This window comes from Sardina pilchardus, chromosome 5 (genome assembly GCF_963854185.1).
Source record: "Sardina pilchardus chromosome 5, fSarPil1.1, whole genome shotgun sequence".
Classification (NCBI taxonomy): Eukaryota; Metazoa; Chordata; class Actinopteri; order Clupeiformes; family Clupeidae; genus Sardina; species Sardina pilchardus.
The window spans coordinates 16,376,898-16,397,666 of NC_084998.1; the positions used below are offsets into that span (position 1 = coordinate 16,376,898).

The 20,769-nt window shown below is 44.2% G+C and overlaps 2 protein-coding genes across 2 annotated transcripts in view; both read right to left on the reverse strand.

Annotated features, from left to right (window-relative positions):
• Positions 1–13,366, reverse strand: part of stk10 (serine/threonine kinase 10) — a 41,252-nt gene extending 27,886 nt beyond the window's left edge. Inside the window, exons 1-2 of the mRNA XM_062536640.1 lie at positions 12,853–13,366; positions 6,087–6,251 (exon numbers count right to left, since the gene is read on the reverse strand). Coding sequence (XP_062392624.1) covers positions 6,087–6,251; positions 12,853–13,011 — 324 coding nt within the window. The 5' untranslated portion in view covers positions 13,012–13,366. The remainder of the gene's footprint in view (positions 1–6,086; positions 6,252–12,852) is intronic.
• Positions 13,367–14,820: 1,454 nt separating this feature from the next.
• zmp:0000001268 (CYTL1 domain-containing protein) lies at positions 14,821–17,149 on the reverse strand. The gene is made up of 4 exons (XM_062535625.1): positions 16,946–17,149; positions 16,795–16,839; positions 16,037–16,183; positions 14,821–15,430 (listed from the first exon to the last, which is right to left on the reverse strand). Exons 1-4 carry the CDS (start codon positions 17,108–17,110, stop codon positions 15,371–15,373), a joined length of 417 nt encoding a protein of 138 aa, XP_062391609.1. The 5' UTR covers positions 17,111–17,149; the 3' UTR covers positions 14,821–15,370.
• Positions 17,150–20,769: the final 3,620 nt, after the last annotated feature.

The window sequence follows — 20,769 nt, forward strand, 5'->3', positions numbered from 1 at the left end:
TTTCGACTTAAGCAAAGCCAAACTAACTGTATTTGAGTCGTTTAGACGGTGTATGTGTGCTCCCTTTGCCAAGTTCAATTGGTAGTGTACGACGTGCTGGCTTAATTAAAGCCCTGTGAGGGGAATTCAAGGCGCTGTAAATCACTGCACTAAGGGGGGGGACTTCTGGGAGTCTGGGAAGAGAAGTTTGTGGAGCCCAAAAAAAGAAACACACCAAACTAAACATGGGTTTAAGTGAGAGGGCACAAACAGTGTCCTCTCTCTCTCCCTCCCTCTCTCTCTCCCTCTCTCCCTCCCTCTCTCTCTCTCCCCCTCTCTAAATTAAGGGAGGACTAAAACAGACCCAAAGTAACTAACAAAGTCACAATAACAAATGCACAAATACATGTCATGGGTTATGGAAAACATGACCATTAAAAGAGAAAAAAGGCCTTGCATGAACACTGTTGACTGTGACTGTGGAACTGCTCCCACTAATGCAATCTGTGAATCGCATTGTAAAAGTACTCATGTTGAAACATCTGCACACTGCTGATGTAACTTCCTGAGCACAGCCTATGAGTACAGAGAGAGAGTTTCTAATGCAACAAGATGGCCCCCCACAACGCCCTGGTTTGACACATTCACCGGAAAACCACAAGACCTCTGTTCATGCACAGACAGAACTGGCATGCCGTCAGGGGTGGTGAGTGAGACCTCTTCACTCTTTTTGTTTTAGAACCAATGACATAAACATGTCAAAGCACGAGCAACACCTAAAGACAAGCTAATAGGTCAAACGCAATCGCGTGGTTGCAGTCTGAGAAGTAACACGTCTTTGTTGCTCTCCGCACAAGAGGAGTGGAAGCTCTTGAATATGTCGGCAGCAGACTCGCTGTGAGTGACAGAGGGCAGCCTGTTGGTCAGAGTGGACAACAGTCAGCCTGTGCCACTCAGGAGGCTGTGTTCCTGACACCCCAACTGGTCACGATCACCACCACCACCACCCCACTAACACACTCCCACTGAACGTGTTTAGGCTATCTCCCTCCTCGAGAGGACTATTGACCTGGCACAGCACTGCATGTTCCTGTCCTGCAAGGCCAAGGTCCTCAACATACACTGCAAGTACATGGTATACCTACCTACACCCTACAGTACACAGCGTATGTATACAATGCACTTGTATTTGATTTGCATTTCTACATCCTCTCAAACTACTGTTTCAGAGGATGTAGAAAAGCAAATGAAATACAAATATTGTATTGTTTATAAGATCTTGGGTGTATAAAGGCCTCTACACACACACACACCACTGCATAACTTAATGGGGGGGGGAGAGAGAGAGAGCAGTGCCTTGAATAAACAACCCTGAGATGACTTCCTGTTGGCCAAGGCCTTACCCTTCTGCCCAGAATGTCAGCTCTCATTTCCTCCATTTTGGTAGTCATATTCATGACATGCATGCATGCATGCTTCCAGTATAAACACAAATCTCTGGGAAGACTTTATCTCGTGCAGTGACACAATATGGACATACTTGATACACTGTAGCTATACTTAAATACAGAGTAATACACTGACTATGCCACAATGGCCCTAAAAAGAAACTTTGTAATCATGTGACAGTAAGATTAGTCCTAGAATAAGAGATGGTGTTAGACTTGGGTTGGAACAGTTTACACTGTAGAAGCTTACTATTCATGGGTTTCATCAGGTCCCTTTTCCACAGGTGTATAAAATCAAGCACCTTGATTATCAATGCAGACTGCATGGTGCTTGATTAATACACCTGTGCAAAGGGACCTGATGAAACCCATGAATAGAACATTTCAGCTGGGCATGGCAACTTCACAAACGTGCTACTGGGTGGCAAGAACATTGGTGGGAAGAATATTCTCAGGTGCTACTGAATGGCATCACTATCAAACTAACCATTCATGTTGATTTAACCAAGATAAAAAACATTTTGTTATCATGATGTTGTTAACTGAGATGTATGTTTTAGAGGTTGCTGTTGTTTGTTAGATAATAGCTAGGCTACAATCATCCGTTAACTGGCATAGGCCTACACATAGGGCTAACAATAAGATATTTCTGGGTGGTTGTTTACCAACATTCTAAACTCATTTATAATATTTGTACAATATTTGATTACATTTCTACTATACCGCACTCATGTATAATACTGTATAATGAGATAATAATAAAGAGATATATAGAATCATATCTAATCTTTTGGGTTTGTACTTTCAGTTTAAACTGCAGTTTGAATGCTGATTATTAGCTAGCCTACTTATTGTGTGTGTGTGTGTGTGTGTGTGTGTTTGTGTGTCAGCTTGCTCGTGCCCTGCAGCCACAGAACAGGTCTTCAGAACGCCCCAATTCGTCAAGGACACTCATCTCCGCAGCATACCTGTGCGGTGATGTCACAATTAGGCAACGCCACAGCGATGGAGTGCAAAAACACAGCAGCCCCGGTCCGAGTTGCCATAACACCCTGGGCACACTCTCAGACCCATTCGTCAAGCTCACAGCTGCTTTGACATGGGCCGTCACCCAAGCCAGTGGAGGCACCGATAAGGCAGGCCCTGACCAAACACTCTGGAGTGTGATGGACACCAGGCCACACATGCAGGAAAAAGGAGTTCCCCAGTGGTGAGAGAGAAAGGAGAAAAAGAAAGAGGGGGGGAGGAGAAAAAGAGAGATAGAGAGGGGGGAAGCCAAAGAGAGAACTGGTGAAAGACAAGCATGCTGCCTATCCACCCTCCCTTTTACAGTGGATACACTGCTGTCTGTAATCCTTTTGGAAGGCCCATTCTGGAGCCAAACAAACAAGCTCGTCCATGCCGAGTCTGGGCGTAGAGACGCAGTGCGGAGTGAGCGGACAGACACTGTGGAGGGGGGGTCAACTGTGGTGCCGTCACACCAACGTGTCTTATTCAATAGAGTGGGAGTGTGCACTCTGTCTGCAGCACCGCTAGACAGTGCGGGGCAGGAGTGGTGCTTAAAGAGACGTCCAGACAAAAGAGCCACTAATGGGAGTGAGGGTGCAGATATTTGAGGAATTCTCCACGGAAGATGACGCACACGCCGCACGTCCCTCAGGTGAAGAGAGGTGGACGAGCCGGTCGGGCCTCATGCACGGCAGAGTGTGTCTATCACACACATGCGCACACACGCACACGCGCACACACACACACACACACACACACACACACACACACACACACACACACACACACACACACACACACACACAGCTGGGTGACATTCTTTCACCACCTACACATCCTACAGTAAAATCACTAAGGTCTACTGAAAGACAACAGAAAGAGAGAGAGAGAGAGCGCAACAGAGAAAGAAACAAAGAAAACAAAGAGCGAGAGAAAAAAGAAAAAGGAGAGAGAGAGAGAGCGAGAGGATGAATTCAAGTCCATTAAGCTAATAGCATATTCATTTAAACAGGATATGTGATCAGATCTCAAACTCTATTGTTCTCCAGAGATATAAAAGTCTTAATAATAGATTGCCGTTGATGGATACAGTTTCGCTGCGTTGCCTACATTATCTGGCAGCTTTCAGGCAGCACTGTAATCATATTTAAGGGACATCACCTGGGCGCCTCGAACAGGTGTCCTGTGCACCTTACCCAGTCTCAAATAACAACCACATGGAGTAAGCAGCTAGTGCCATTTTAAAGATGCTGCACACAGTTTCTGCTGTTGCCTTCAGCCCTACAAACACCAATGTGATTCTGAATAGTCAACAGTTGGTGTTTAAATGCATCTTGCCAATGATACTAGCAATTGCACGCCAAAAGGAAAAATAAACTAGACTTGCATGTTGCAAAGGAATGTTAATGATCTATTATGTTAATTATGTCTTTCAATAATGGCCTAGCTCGTCACCATGGGACAACGAAAACCGGTTTGCCTTTGAAAGCAGCCGTCATTAACATGCTGACGGTGATTGCAGGCGGACGAGGAGTGCAGCATGGGATTATACATGACATGATGATTGCTGTTGATTGCTTGAGGAACTGTCTTCAAGGTATGAGTGAGGAGGAGGCTCGACTGTCTGTTTAAACAACACACACACACAGACACACACACAGACACACACACAGACACACACACAGTTGAGGAACTGTCTTTAAGGTGTGACTGGGGGAAACTACCATGTACTGCTACAGTAACTCCTCCTTTAGAGGAAGAGGGAGAGGTAGTGCAGTGCAGGCTTGCTAAACCCTAACACACACATGCACACACACACACACACACACAGTGTTGGTCAGCGGTGTCCACATCATCAGTATCCACTGACAGTGTGCTTACAGCAAAGGCTACTTTCTCCACGGGGCATAAACACCGTCAATGACAGGCGTTTTTGAGAGGGAGAGTAAACAGAGATCTGTTAGAGATTTATTGCACCGAGTCCTCTTGACAACAGCGTGGCACTCCTCGTGTTCTGAGAGCCAGAGTGAATGAATGGGCTTGACCATGAGAGCGTGTTACTGGGCAAATGGATGGAAATGTCAGCACAGGGAGCAGAGAGCCAAAGGCCTTGTCTTTCTCACACTGCACCACTATAGCTGAGGACTGAGTGAACAACACTTTGTTCGCCCTAAACAACAGTGCTCTCTCTCTCTTTCTTTCTTTCTTTCTTTCTTTCGTTTCTTCCCTCTCACTCCTCTTTTCTTTCAGTCTGTTCTTCCATCCCCCTCTCTCATCCCCTATATCTCTCTCTTTCAGTTCTCCTCTCCCTCATTCTCCCTCTCTCTCTCTCTCTCTCAATCTAAAAGAATTAAGTCCTTTATGATGTGTCTGTATGGCCCACTGCCCTGTCCAGCGCTACTGGATGCGGCACCTCAGAGATGTATTTTGGACACGGTCATGTAAACACCCGTGCCGGCCCTTCCCATCCTCCTGCTTTGTGACGGCCGGGCGCCTCATCCACCGCGTAAATAAGCATGCTTTATGACACATCCTGACGAGGAGGGACAGGATGCCAAGGGCAGCCCACTGAGCCAGAATGGAAACTTGTTTATATGGCGGAGAGACCCTCGAGACTGCCCGGGGGTTGCGTCTCAAAGGGTGCCTGCCTGTCTCTTTCTGGAGTGTCGTGTTGTTTTGTTTTTGTTTTGTCTGGCTTCTCAATGTCTCAGAGTGACGATGTTGTTGTTCGGCGTGACATCCAAGCCGAGAAACTTTCTGCTGCTCTCTCCTCTCGTCGTCGGGAATACCTAAACCACAGCCACGCCTTGATCAAAAGCGGGTGCTTGTAAACAGTCCAAGCCAAGGCTCCTTAAGATAAACAGATTATACCAAATAGCACTGAGGCCGAAAATCACATGCATACTCACCAGAGAGACAGACAGAGGGAGACGCTGAGAGAATGTGTGTGTGTGTGTGTGTGTGTGTGTGTGTGAGAGAGAGACAGAGAAAATGAGTGAGAGAGAGACAGAGTGAGAGAAATAGAAAGAAAGAGAGAAGAGAAAGCCTCATCGCCACCCAAGGATGGCCGGCCTGAGACGGAAGTGTGTGGTGAGAGCGCTCGGCGGGTGCCTCAGAAAAACAGCGCCTCCACAAAACACTGCACGCTGACTCAGTGTACCAACATGCTTCCTCAAGCACAAGAAAATTAAAGGTGCCTTTTCTCTCACACCAAAATTCCACAGATACCAGGGTAGTTCCCCAAAACCACACACGGAGGGTGGTCGAACCACTACGCTCGGTCCTCCCATCCTTGGTCAGCTAGGATCAAGTTTACACGAAGGCGTCGCCCCACTCGAGACTATACCGCTCTCACATACATACCAGCGAACACAAGTGAAAGTGCTGGGAATGGATAGTGGGGAGGATTTGGCCAGCAAGGCTTTCGAGACACAGCATAGTTTCACAGGGTTTGCACCTTTGCGACTACACCCACTGTAATTTCATATGACTTCCCTACGGAGGTAGACCGCAATATTGATAAACGTGGGGAGAAAACACTTGCCTTGCCTTTCCCTATTTAACAGAGTTTCCGTTTCAGTATTTTGGAAACAACGAGAGAGCGAATTCACTTCCCCCCACGAGCCTTCCAACACGAAGCGCAGATCTTACCCAGAGTTTGGTGTCATGGTAGAAGGCGTCGAGCAGCTTGACGATGTACTGGTGGTCACATGAGGCCAAGATGTCGATCTCCACGATGTAGTCCTCCAGCTCCTCATCACATTTGGTCTCGATCACTTTGGCAGCAGCCAGAGCCCCAGTCTCTTTATTCTTGGCCTGCACAAAAACACAAAACATCACATTAATACATAGTGTCATCTCATATCTAACATGAGCTACAGGTGTTCAGACAAAATACACAGTAGACACAAACACAGACATAAAATCAAGGACAACTGTGGGTAAGGTCCTATGTTATACATCTCCTGCCAACTACAAATGCAATAATGTGCAATATATGATATCTGGAATGTAGTAGTGTTGTTAAGACACATCACTAGACTTTGCCAAGGTACTGTGGCTCTGTGCATTGAACTTCATTGAAACTGCAGTCAATTGCACTGAAATTCAACTTTATGCATGAATTGGCCCCGGGGTCAAAGTGGGACAGGAACAGCAGCATGTGTGGCTTTGTGTAGAAGGCCATACCATTCACAGTGTCTGAAGTATTAAAAAAAAGAACACACAGTCTGTGTGAAAGAACATAGGTGGGGCCACCCCGATGTGGTTAACCGTGCATGTCCTATTCAAGCGGAAAAAAGAATTGCAAAAACAACAACGCACAATCGACAAGATCAACTTCTGCTTTACAGCTGGCTAGAGAATATGTGAATCTGTCAGACTCGAGTGAACAAATCACACCACCGTTTTTGAGGAAAAACTTAACAACATAAATATTTTGTGCATTTTTTTTTCTTGAGGAGATTGTATTACTCCTCATTTGTAGCTTGACCGTTGACGTACATGGTGAACTGATAAGTATGCAGGGTGTGAACCTGTCATCGTAACTTCCAGGGTCACACACACGAACACACAAGCCCATGAGCCAGAAGACGTCAAATGGATTTGTGTTGCCAGAAAAGTTCCCTGACACCAGCGGTGTGCAATTAAAATCTTGCTAAACCACACTGCGCGAGAAACAGGAAAGAACCTCTACTCCCCCTCACAGACAAGACTGAACCGCAGCAGCACAGAGCTGCAGCACCAGCCGTCTTTGAAAACCAGCTAAGGCAACGTGTCTATCTAACTCACACAAGGTGCTCTTTAAAAATAAAAGAGCCAAAATCACAGCTCCTCAAAGGGTTATTTAAAAGGGAAACGTCCAAATACAGGACCACTGATAGAACACACACGTTTTCCTCAAAAAGTTAACCAGAGGCCTTGAGTCTCTGTGGCGTGAGCAGAAGGTGACATTCCTCAGTGTGTCGCAGGCTGCTGGTGAACTTTCTATTCTGGATACATGTAAACTTGATAAAGTGGCGTCTCAGAGAGAGAGAGAGAGAGAGAAAAAAAGTGCACTGTGAGAAAGGAAGGGTGGGAAGAGAGACAGAGGAGCAGAAAGTAAAGGAGAGGAAGAGCGAGACGGAGGGAGAGAGACAGAGAGGGAGAGAGGAAATAAGAGTGAGAGCATCAAAGAGAATCAGAAGGGGAGAGATGAGAGAGATAAAGAGTGGATGAGAACCAGAAATCTGAGAGAGCAAGAGAGAGATGAGTGAGAGAGATGAGTGAGAGAATGAATGAGGGGGAAACAGAGAACGAGAGAGACAGAATGAATGAGAGAGATGAGAGAGACAGAATGAGAGAGTGGATTGGGACACGAGAAAGAGAGAAAGAGAGAAAGAGAGAAAGGGTATCCTCTCCTCCTCCCAGTGGCCCTATGGATGGGAGTCAGACTAAACAGCACTGCTGGGGTCCTGTGCCTCATGGGCCGCTGGGAGAACATCTGGGTAAACAGTGTGGTCACGCACAGGCAGGGGGGGCGTGGCCAGTCCACCTTCTGTCGTCACAGGACACTGGAACAGCACTTCATGCTGCACATTCATCTCCCATTATTGACATCAAACCACCTTCATAAAAATACAGTATGCTGACAGATATCCAGAAACCTGACCATGAATTATAAAAAGTGTTGATCGTGAAGGTGTTCTTAGATGAATCTAAGTAAGTGGCTACTCTGTGTGCTGCATCAGGTCCAGACACACTGGAACATCAGATTTAAAGCTAGACTGTGGTACTGAGTTTGAGGAAGACGATAAACTTCAAAACAAACATCCCCTTTATGGAGGACTGTCAGCCACTGTGGTTGACTACACTGACACAAATACAAAAACAGACACGTCATGTAGCAGGACACGACACAAACTCAGTCAGGGTGATGCGAAACAAGATGGAGGTGGTTCAGAGGTTTCCTTAGGATGGCGAGTTCCCATGCATGCTGGAAAAACAGACATTCCTGTTTGCTATAAACAGCATGGATTTCGAAACACAAACAGAAATCCACAAGATGAAAATCAAATACTTCTGACCCAAGACTTGGCTTCCAGAGGGAAAGAAAAGTGTTTCATCTTGAGCAACCCACCTGGTTGTCTCTCCTCACACACACACACACACTCAAACATGCACAAAAACGCATACACACGCGCACAAAAACAGAGACACATATATACAGTATACAGTAGAGGGAAGTAAGTAGCCTCAGGCCCACTTTAAAAGTCCAAGGCACTACATAAAGCACCTGCAGTACATAAACAAGCTCATTTCTTTACTCTCTCTCAGGGTCTCTCCCTGTGTGCCATGCTGCTGGGTGGAGTTGAGGTATGTCTAACTATTGACTTTTCTCACTGTTTTGCTCCATATGCCTAACTTTAGAAATCCATTCATTGAACCCCGTCACCCCCAGCCTCCCCTCCCTCTCCCCTCCCTCTGCGCTACAAGGGGAGAAAGTTCAGTGCCTATCCCGTACACAGATACCAGTCCAGCGCTGCGTTGCACTCCGTCCGATAGCATGTGACCGAGCGTTCAGATCAGGATGGGCCCCATGCAGCTCCCTCCTCACACAGCTCCACTATGCTCCTGTTTGCACAGCTATTCCTGGAGAAAGCAGTCGATTGAGCGCCGAAAATAACGCGTCACTTGTAAACTCGCGCTCTTCGCCCAGGTACGAGTGCAGGTTTACATTTGAGTTTCGAAATTCACACACAAACACTGTTTCAATCTCTGAACTTCAGAATTCAAACAAACTGTTGCACTGCCTAGAGTTCCATCAAGCATGGCAATGGCACATTACAAAACAGTCGTCTGATAACAGACAGCACATAAAAAGAGCTCTATCTCTTTATTTCATTCGTACGGGTTATCCCTGAATCTGCACCTTTAATGCTTGAAAAGTGATTTAGTGCATGCTCCCCCCCCTGCTGTTTACCAAAGTCCTCAGCCAGTCAGGCTAATTCCTCTGCGTGGCCTCATATGCCGCAATCCTCTGCCTGGCTTTGGGGTACTTAGAGCATCGGTCGGTCATGTCACATCTCTTCAAACCCACTGGGGTATTACTGGATTAAGGAAGCCCTGGGTGGGGTTAAGTTCAACCACAAAGGTCTTGGGAAGGGGGGGAAGGTGCTGCCATACCAAGAGCAACAATCTGCCCAGTGACTGTCTGATCTTTGCAATGGGTGTTTTTTTTAAAAAAAGGCCTAAGTTGCAGTAAATGTGTCCACTCAAGTTTACTTCCCAATGGCTATCCATTCACACCTTCACATGACCAATGGCTTTGCTAACTCTGAACACGCCGCTCTCGTCTTATGCAAGAGTGGCCTGGTCGTGCTCGGTGGTTCAATCATTAGCAGAATGCGTGGCAGCACGGTCGGCAGGGGTGTTCCATTTGAAAGTTCCAGCACCAACGGTATACAGAGATAGTGGCTCACCAGATCGTTTGGCACCAGGCATGACAGTTCTCTGAAAGCACTCCAAAGGCAGGGTACGGACATTGGTGAGCTCTGACTGGACCAAATGCGAATTCCTCAGATCAATGGGACTGTTTAACGAGATCAAAGCGCCCTAATCAAACAGCGCGTGTTTAGGCTGTGTGTAGATAGGCCAGGACTGATGGATCATGATTAATGGCTTTTGTGTGTTACACATATCTTTTTACACCACATGAATTTCAGCTCGTATTCAGCTGGTTGATCGTTAATCTGTGTAATGATTGATCTGAAAAAATTCAAATAGCTGTTTCTCCAAATAGTACCTCAGAGAAAGTGGTTAACTGGCCAAACAGGAAAGAAAGCAGGACACCACTGAAAGCCCACCACACAAACGCACACACACACAGGCACGCACACAGCCGGGCGACAAGCAGCCTCAACTCCACGCCCTCTCCGCCCGAGCCTTATCATGGGAGGCGCAGCGTTCCTGAGCGTTAGTGATTAGGAGACAGGGCTTCGCCAGCACATCCATGTGATTTCCCCAGGCAAGGGTTCCCTTTCGTAAACATCACACCGCTGGCACTGGAGCACACCTTAGCCTCCGTACGTAACGTACGCATGTTCGCATGCGTGTTACTTTGCGTGTGTGTCTATGTACAAAGGAGAGCATGGGTGGCATATGGAATGTCTATAGTCTGTGTAAAGATTACAAAAGATTGATTTAGTAGAAGTACTTTGCTTGTATAGTGGAGGAACATGTCCAAAGCAGACTGGCTGTCAGTGTCAGCCTCCCATGTATCTTTATTAGATACTGAGGCACGTCGCTGAACATTGACTAATTTATCACAAATGCAGACAAAACCAGGACAGGTTTTGGTGACACATATCTGTGTCACATACTTCAGTAAGATACACCATGGTAGATAACATCCTTCCACTGTTGAGAGAAAAATGGAACAGCAAAACAAAGCACTTTCCAGCCTTCAGTAAACAGAGGAAAAGTCCAAGAACTTCAAAGCAAATCCAATCTAAGAAGTAGGACATGTTTTTTTGGCTCTCAAATGCTGAATGATAACGCCTACATGAGTGACAAAAAAGAGTAAAAAAGGAAGACTGTTGACATGTAAAACAAGTAGTAGCTCTCCTTTCCATTCCACGTATGCATATGAAGATTCAGTGAATCACACTGAACACTACTCCAGTTGTACTTTTCGCAAAAAATCTCTGACACACTGCAACTGGTCAGTACTTGTCACATACCATTCCCCACAACAGGTAATGGAGATGAATGCACTGCATTTTCTGGCTCTGGGCTCAACTCAACTCTGTTGTGAAAGACGCTGGAAGTCGACTGGTGTTTTGATGGCAGAGATGGATGATGCCGTGCACCAGTGAAGCCAACATACTGTAGGTTATAATGCCAAAGAAAAGTCACCCTAAATAGGAAATCTTGGCAGACTGGAAGACATTCGGTAGTAGCACTTACAGTGCACTCTTCGCCTTCCTCACAGCACTTGAGCACTTGCCAGGAGGATTAGAACTAGTATAGTAGAGTTTACGCCCCTTACGGATCTTAACTGTAGCACACCACAATTGTGTGCATTGCTTGGAATAAAAGGATCTGCTAACTGAATTACATGAATACAACAGCAAATATGGGTGGCTAATTCTAGTGCCTGATCTCATTAAAAGGGCTTCAGGCACTGTGTATACTCCTCAAGGCTTGGGCTTTGTTGTGAAACGTTAGAAAGGTTACATCCCACTGCCCTTCAGCATGTGTGGGCCGGGGAGCAACAATGAAGTGGGGTTTCCAAGCATCCGAATTCCAAATGGCAACGGCGGAGAACTTTTCCTGCTTTGCCTAAATAGGGGAATGGGGAGGAAGCAAGATCTGATGAGAGTTAAAACACACTGGCAAAAGAGGGTTTCCTCTTGGGAGTCACACAACTATTTCCAGCAGCAAGAAGACTCATATTCAAATCAAACGAAACCATTTCATTCTCCCACTGCGTCCATGTGTGCTCTTCTGTGTCAGGCAGCCACACAGAGTGCGACTGTGGCTGCAAACACCAACTGGACCATAGAGCCCCAAAGATGATCGAGGGAAAGTCTTTTTTTTCTACCGAGTGACTGTTCTCCACCCATCGAAACCGAGGCGCATTCTTGCTTCCTCCTACTCCTTCGCTGAAGCGCTGCGCTACAACACAGGGAGGGGTGAGGCATCCCTCAGTCAGGAACACATGAGTCTCTCTGGGGGTTCCACCCGACCACTGAGCCCCTGGCCAAAAGACTGCTTCAGACAGAACAACATTCCTCTTCAAGAGAAAATCAATTAAGCACACACACGCTTCAAAGGAGATGGTTGTTGTGGCTCTTCTGGGTTTTTTTTTTTGTTTGTTTGTTTTTTTTAACACAGAGGACATAATGACTCTAATTTAAAGTGACGAAGCAAGCAATTGGGGCCATTTTTTGCCCTGAAGGTTAGGGGTTGAATATTCAACAGGTGCTCAGGGGCCATACAGCCAGTCTAACAAGGGACTTATTTATTCCTGTCCATTCCACCAGAAACATTTCCACTGATACTGATATTGAGCATTGACTACTATATGGCACAATGACTCATTTCCACAGAACACCTAGTCTACAGAACACATAGTCTACAGTGTCACTTGACAGATGGGATGGGTATCTAGTCTAGTGTGAGGACTTCATGTGTATTGTTAATGCGAATGTATAAACAGGTATAACTTCCCCTGACACTACTGCGTAATGTCAAACTCGTTTCGTACGCATATTCCACTTGTCATAGGACATGCAGTCACAATTAAACTCGATCCTAAGAGCAAATGTTAAACTGGCAACACATTTTGTGGAAACACAACATTATCAAATCCGAATGGCTCACCGATATGGTTATGTTCAGATGCACTAAATCCGAAAAGCAACGGCAAACTCACCTTGTAAACTTTGCCAAACGCCCCGTCTCCCAGTTCTCCAAGAATTTCCCATATGTCGTTTGGGTTAACATCCCGACGTACATGCTCATATTGCTTTACTTTCTTCTTAACGTCGAGAGAAGACAGGCGTAGAATTTTACTAAATTTTGCGAAAGCCATTCTAAGATGAAGTTCACAAGTTCGAGGTAAAACTCTATTTAAATGTCCAGTTCAGAGCGATCTCTAGCCGTACCATCCAACCCAGAAAAACAGATTTCAAAGTATTGAAGCAGAGACGTCCAGATTACTCTTCTAATTTCCAACGTTTCAAAATCCGATTTAAAAACATGAAAAACAATCCATATTCTTTTCTGTTGTGGTCAGCATTCATTCCCCTCCGTATGTGTCGGCCCGAGCATAGTTCAGAGACTGTCCACCGCGCTTATGAAATAAAGTCATCATGTCGTACGCATGACTTGTTCACCTCCGCATGTTGCCCACCTGCTGCAGGCGAACATCGAAGCGATTGATAACCTGTAAACTTGTCAGTACTGAGCAAGCCCCACCCTGAAACTTGGCGCTACTCAAGGCAGTATGGGAAATGTAGTACTTAAAGCCTAGGATACAAGATTCAAATACAAGTTACTTAAGATGCGTTTAACATAAACAAGTGTGTGCGTGTGCGTGTGCGTGTGCGTGTGCGTGTGAGTCCATTAAATATCCTAATAGTAGTATAGAGTCTCAAAGCTTGTTGCTAAGGGAATAAACATGCAGGCCTACAATCTTTCATTTAGCAAAAGGATAGTCTAACTATTGACTATGTTCTGTCAGATTCACTATTAAATTCAAATTCCAATTCGGTCGGACTGGAACATAAGAAGCTGTTCATCAAGGGACTAAACTCTTTTTACTGTGACATTGGTGTTTGATACCTTACAGACCATTGTCCCTCCCTACTTGCTTAACACCTCCGCCTAGTGGTCATTGGTAGGGAGCACAGGAATCGCACATTTTTTCATGACAAATGAAGATTCCAGAGTTCAGAGAAAAGAGAAGAGGGGACAAAAGAGAGGAACAGAAGATGCAATCCAACATATAGCCTAGCTTTTAAAATAATAATTCAGTTTTAAAGTCAGACTTTATTCGAGTTACTGGTTTTGCTGTCGTCCTTTGCCATGATCAACACTATGGTGTAGCATTTAGTATAGATGGTAGGGTAGATGAAAACAATGACCAGATGAATGAGGCCATTCCCAGTACTGGCCATGGTATCAGTGTACAGTACATGTCTTGAGACTTCCCAAAAACTCAACATTTTCCCAACTTGGCTGAATATTTGAATAAACAAATCTGTAAAACCAGATGTTTTTGTCAAGAAGGAGAGATACAAAACATCATTTGATAATAAAATGTGTTCCTTATCAGAGAACTGGCATCAGAGGCGGCCAACATATTTTGGTTTTGGAAGGAATCTACTGTAATTTATTTACATGGAATGATTAAGGTTTGGTTCCAAATATGGAGTCCTGTAAGACTGCTTCAGCATGATGAGGCTATTGAACCAAATCACTGTCCACATTACAACATTGCTGTATGTATAACCCTGCTACAGCATGTTCATACCCTAAGTTATCTTTGAAGAATACACTAGGACAAATATAGGAAAGAAACTTGTCTGGACAAAATAAAATACAGTACATACATATTATGTAAGCAAAAAACAGAACTGAACTAAACATCATGACAGTATTGATTTATGATGTAGTCTTTTGCAAATATGAAGGTTTGACCACAGTAAGAAATGTGATGCTCATGGTGTCCTCTCACTCTCTCTCTCTCTCTGTGTATGTGTCTGTGTGTGACAGAGAGAGGGAGAGAGAGAGAGAGAGAGAGTGTGTGTGTGTGTGTGTGTGTGTGTGTGTGTGTGTGTGTGTGTGTGTGTGTGTGACAATGCATGATACATGATCAACAACAACAACAAAACACAAATACTTGACCAATCTTTATTTACAGTGAAAGGCAGAATGCATGTAGTTAAAGAATACAAATTAATGCTGTGCATATACAGTATTCCAGTGATGAATATAATTGATTTATTCATTTAAGTTATCAATAAAATGTATAGATAACTTAAATGAATAAATCAATTATATTAATCACTGATGATTTAATCAAGCTCTTGCTAAGAAAGGCGAGATACCCTCTTTTAAGCACAGGGACAGACATACTGAATTACAGTGATATGTTGACCTCCCATACAATCCTTTATTCCACCTTGTTTAACATTGCCACCTAGTGGTAGCTGATTGCTGATCTCATAGTTGTCTCGCCCACACATACCATATTACATGTAACATTTTTGCATTACAGTGGTAAATTTCAAGTTGCTGAAAATATTGCTCAGAATCACATGAGTAATATTTGAATTTTAATTGTAAAATTGTTTATATTATTCCTGTGAAACCTATGTGATAGGAAACCTTTGCTGAAAACAGAGTAGGCTAACAACAGAAAAATTTGGATCTCAAAAGTCACCATTTTAGGAAGTTCTTGTTCCTCTCTCCAATGCAGCACAGTCATCAATTGTGAACACCAGGTCCTTAAAAGAGAGGAGAATAAAACACAATCAAATTCTAAACTATAAAAAATGATAATAAATAGCCCTGAAGATAAATATGTAAAGGCCCAAAGCCATTACAACTGCTGAGATTAAATCTGGCTATGCATGACTAGTAGTAGTAGTTCCTATTGCTTTATGAATTCATTTATATTATTTCAGCTATTAAAAAGTTCTGTTTTGAACTAATAAAAGATCTCTATTATCTCTACTTATTGGCCCTAGTGGATATGATCACCGGAGGGAAACATACTGTCCCAAGGAAATAAAAAATATACCTCTCTTTTTCATAAATGACTGTGTATCAGGCTCCATTTTTGCAACAACAACAGTTATTTTTCAGTGGCATGGTATGTGGTTGATTATAAAGGTATACACAGATCCAGGTAAACACACTATTTATTTGTGTGTGTGTGTGTGTGTGTGTGTGTGTGTGTGTGTGTGCGCATGTGCGCGTGTGAGTGTGTGTGTGTGTGTGTGTGCGTGCGTGCGTGCGTGCGTGCGTGCGTGCGTGCGTGCGTGCGTGCGTGCGTGCGTGCGTGCGTGCGTGCGTGCGTGCGTGCGTGCGTGCGTGTGTGGTCTCCTCACCCCATGACACCTCTGGGAGATGATCATGTGAAGCTGGCGTAACTTCATGCGCAGCTCCTGGGCTTTGCGTGTGTACCCACAGCGCCTCTGTCGCATGCGCTCGATCATGGTCATGAAGTTGCGCATCGTCTCCATGATGCAGGCATTCTACAAAGACACCACATGTAACTCACAGCCAAATTACCCACTCAAACACAAGAGAGGGTAAGGAGAAAAACAACTGAAGGTACCAGGCTATGGGAAGGTTGACCATAACATAGCCCCACATTACTGTACAGTAGGTCCTAATTCACTGATGAGCAACATGCATGAAATGAGCAAAAATGAACCAAAGCAACTCTAATAACTTGGCAAAATATTCTTTTGTAATCTAATGCCATCAGAAAGATCCAAAATGCAAGCACGGGTGGGTCTGTACAATGCTCCAACAAGCCACACGACTCATGCCTGAAACACTAGTTGCCTGTTGCCTGACTATGGCCATTGTCCTTCAAAGATATTGGGACCCATAATCTTCATGATTACAGTTATTCTAGTACAACATCTGCTCACTTTACATGTGCAATGTAGAGGAAGGATTATCAATACTAAATGAGAGGTGGTGGTGGAGAGTGTGGTGATTATTCACTTACTGACATCAAGCATTATGATTAATGACACTGGACTCCAGCATATTTACCATATTAGCACATAATGGTGTTAAAAAGTTCCAACAGATTTGAGAGCACAACGTAGAGGTATCAGAAGGGTATACTTACATGCACGTCAATGTACAGGTATGGCATGTGGTCAGCACAACGACTCTACAAAACACACGAGAGAAACATGAAAGGAGATAATAACCCATCAATCATATACATTTGAATATACATTCAGCAAACAGGACAGATTAATTCAGAGGAGCCTTACAGTTTCAGGGTCAGCCTTCAAGTCCGCTACACGGGCACTGACGTCCCTGCCCATGTCCAGCACTTTGGAGTAGCATGTTGGTGGACTGGTCCAGTATGGTGGAGGGCTGCCTCGGACAAACGAGACGACGATCAAAAAGACGAGGCAGTTGCCAGTGCTGGCCATGGTGACTTTTCTAGATGGTTCCACAACAAAAACGTCTTCATGCACCTATATATAGCGTCCTCCCCAAAGACTCAAACACACCCACCACTTGGATGGGATTCAACTTGGTGGTTGATTTCTCAACCTCCAAAAAAACCTATGCAATATTTCATTTGATAATGACAACAATGTGTTGGCTTCAGTTGCAGCCAACATATTTTGGTTTTGGAGTGAAAACCGTACTTGGTGGACTTGCTTTACATAAAAATAAATCAGCAGGGGCATCAAAATCAAGATCAACGACAATTATTACAACCAATTACACATTTACAGTAGAGAGACTCTTTAAATCTCTGTATCCATATGGCATGTGTAAGATCACCACAATCATTTTTTTGAGAGGCTCACCTTTGAGGGTTTTACAGCCTTACAGAGATCTCACTGAGATGTGCATCTTAGTGAAACCCTACTTTCAGTAGAAATGTACTACGTGCAAAGCATAAAGTGTCATAGCCAAAGTGCAATGAGGATTCACTATGGCATGCTATTGTAAAACTACACCTATAGGGTTGGTTCCCCATACATGGATTACGCCTCCCTCAGCACAGACAGAGAACAACAATCGATGGACTGTTTATTCAAATAACATTTTAGTCTATGACTATGCTTAATCCATGTATGGCAAATTGGCCTACAAAATATAACTGAAATAATAATAAAAAAATGTAATTACAGCATATAATACTTTGATAATGACATTGTAAAACACTACATCACATGAGAATATCAAGACTTCGCTGGCGAGTTTAATCAATGTGTCAATAAATATAAATAAAGTATTATAGAGGGTGAATGCCTCTCTCTGGCATCTTAGTTATTGCTTCATCTCTTATCACCCGAAGGGCCTTGACAGAGTAAATATCTGAGCTATGCTTTAGAACAACAACACAAGGTGTTCCTTTCAAATACAATTAAGGCAAGCGAGTCAAAGCATTGCATTTTCCTCAACAAGTCACCACATGAGTCAAATAGCTCCAGCCTCTTTTAAATACAAATCATTGACATCATCCAACCTAGTTTCATAATGACTTTCCAATCCAAATGAAAAGGGTTGTTTTCAGCAAGATTAAATGACACTCTACATACAGTACTTTCCAGTCAGAAATGACTACTATAGGTGATCCATCCAGGGTTCAGAGACTCTATTACCACAACCAAAAACAGCTTTTATGTAAAACTTTGGCAGAGCCTCTACTTGGCACCAAACACATCCTGCAAAAACTTGAACACAAGGTTTCACCTTCAGTGAATCCCAATGGCCACCCGATATCGCATTTTTCATATTGCACTTTTCCTCCGTCTCTCTCTCTGGGTGTCCGTGAGACATGAGTCACCCAAAGGCCCCCTGAAGCCTCGCAATCAGCCGAGAGAAAGATAGAGAGAGAGAGAGAGAGAAAGAGAGAAGGCCCAGCTGAGAACCGGCCACACGCTGATTCCGCCCCACTCCAATCACATTCAATTACACTGAGCCGTGGCACGCCCCGAGCCACTGGGACTGAGATTGCACGCGGACCACGTAAGCTGGTCCCCTGCCCTGCCAAGAGCCGAGCCACTGACACTGACAACCCCCCTCGGTCCCCTGTGTGGCTCTTGGGCTCCACATATATCTTCCCTACCTGACACTGGCGCGTCCCCCTCCTCAGATCTCCTATCTCAACCTGTGCACTCCTCTAGGATCGTGGGGGGGGGGGGGGGGGGGCAGCACGTTCATCCTGTCTGACAGGGAAGGAGAAGTGCCTGAATCCATTTTCATCAGTTCCATTATGGTTTGCCTCTTAGCTGCCTGCCGGCGAGAGTTTGCCGGTAGCTTTGCAATCACTCCCCTCCATATTTAGACTGATGGGCCACCAAATGGCGGCTGACAGTAGCCCACCCCTCAGGTGGTCTTTATATGGAGGGAGGGTATGCACTCTGCGTGAGTGGGACTTTCCACCTAGGAATTGGACATGACTAAAATCATTAGTCTTCCTGGTTTGTGCATCCTGGTGAAGTCCCACATAACATCATCATAGAGGTAGCTTACTCCAAGGCTAACAAGAGCACAACTTTCCCAGCCTGCGTCAGATTAAATGCTACGCATGAATTATGTAACATCTTAAGTAGTATAGTTGTGCTGGCAATAGATTGTGGACATAGATAGATTTCGCTGAGCCTTTACAAGTACCATGAGTCAAGTGATGTCTTACCACAAGACGCTGGACTTTCCCACAACAAATCTCCTCCAAGCACACAGCCGTGCTCAATGCCAAACCCTATAAAATATCTTTAAAACTGGATTTATAAAACTGGCACACCTCCACCTGATGCACATTACGAGGTTTCACATCTTTCTTTTGATGTTGCTCTCTGCAAGCGGGAGAGCTTCTCAGGGCCATGTTGGAATGGGCACCTTCATACAGCTAATAGATTATTCATAAAAGACCCACGAGAGCTGAATGCACAAAAGTGACCTGTGTGTGAGTGGAAGTGCACATATGGCATGGGTTTAAAGGCTTTACAGGAGCCATACTGAATCTCAAGGGACTCTGCTGAAAGCATGGCCAGTCCGCCAATCAATCAAGTCTGACCTTCTGAAGTTTACATTGGGCTCAAGCAACTTAAACAATTTGATGTACTAAGAGAATATAGACTCAGCATAATATGGTAGAGTTTAAATACAAGATAACGTATATAAAATACATCAAATTTATTAAATTAAATGACAGTGTTGATATGTTTTGTGGATTTAGAGTGTTTGATCAACTTGTTCTTCAGACCAACTCGGCTCAGCTGTGTGTTTTTTTTTAAATGATAAACATTACCCACAAGGTGGCAATACACTCACCAACCAGTTCCTGTTCACCAGTGCTCTCTCTCTCTCTCTCTCTCTCTCTCCTCTCTACATCTCTCTGTATGTCTTGTGTGTTTGTGTGAGAGGGAGACATAGGCTATACTTTACTGATACTGTCTAACCTTGACAGAATAATGCTTAGTGAAAATAATTGCATATTTAAAAAGATAATCACTCTGGATGTTTTTCACACTATAAAAAGCCTATTCACGAAAGAGGACAATGACCGTGCACCAGAGGGTCGTTGTCGTTAATACTGTGATAAATGCGTTGTGTATGGGCTCTAATGGTCTAATCTCAAAGAGTAGCCTTTGTTGTGCCAGGTTCGTGATCTCATTGTGTTTAAATGACAGCCACAACTCCAAGATGGATGGCACAAACAGCTATGATTCTGGCATGTGCCCCCTGTTCAGCAGAAGTAGCGGTGTAAGCAGATCTGGCTAATCTGATGACCTTGAGGCACTCAATTAAGACTCAGTCCTAATGGATGAAAGCACTTTATGAAGCCATTAGTTATTGTCCCCCCTTTTTGTCTGGTGTGAAAAAACATGTCTTAGCAATAGATTAGCTGTTAATGAAAGGGTACATTAAACTCGGAAGTTAGTTTATCAGGCTAACAGTTAACAGAAGTTGTATTCTATCCGTTACATTGATTAAACTGATGAAATGCTGTTGAAGTTACAAGGATGGGAGTGGCAACAGTCAATTTAATCAATAATAATTAATCAATAACTATATTTGGCATTGATTTGGTATGGTAATAAACTTCTAAATGGGAAGATAGCAATTA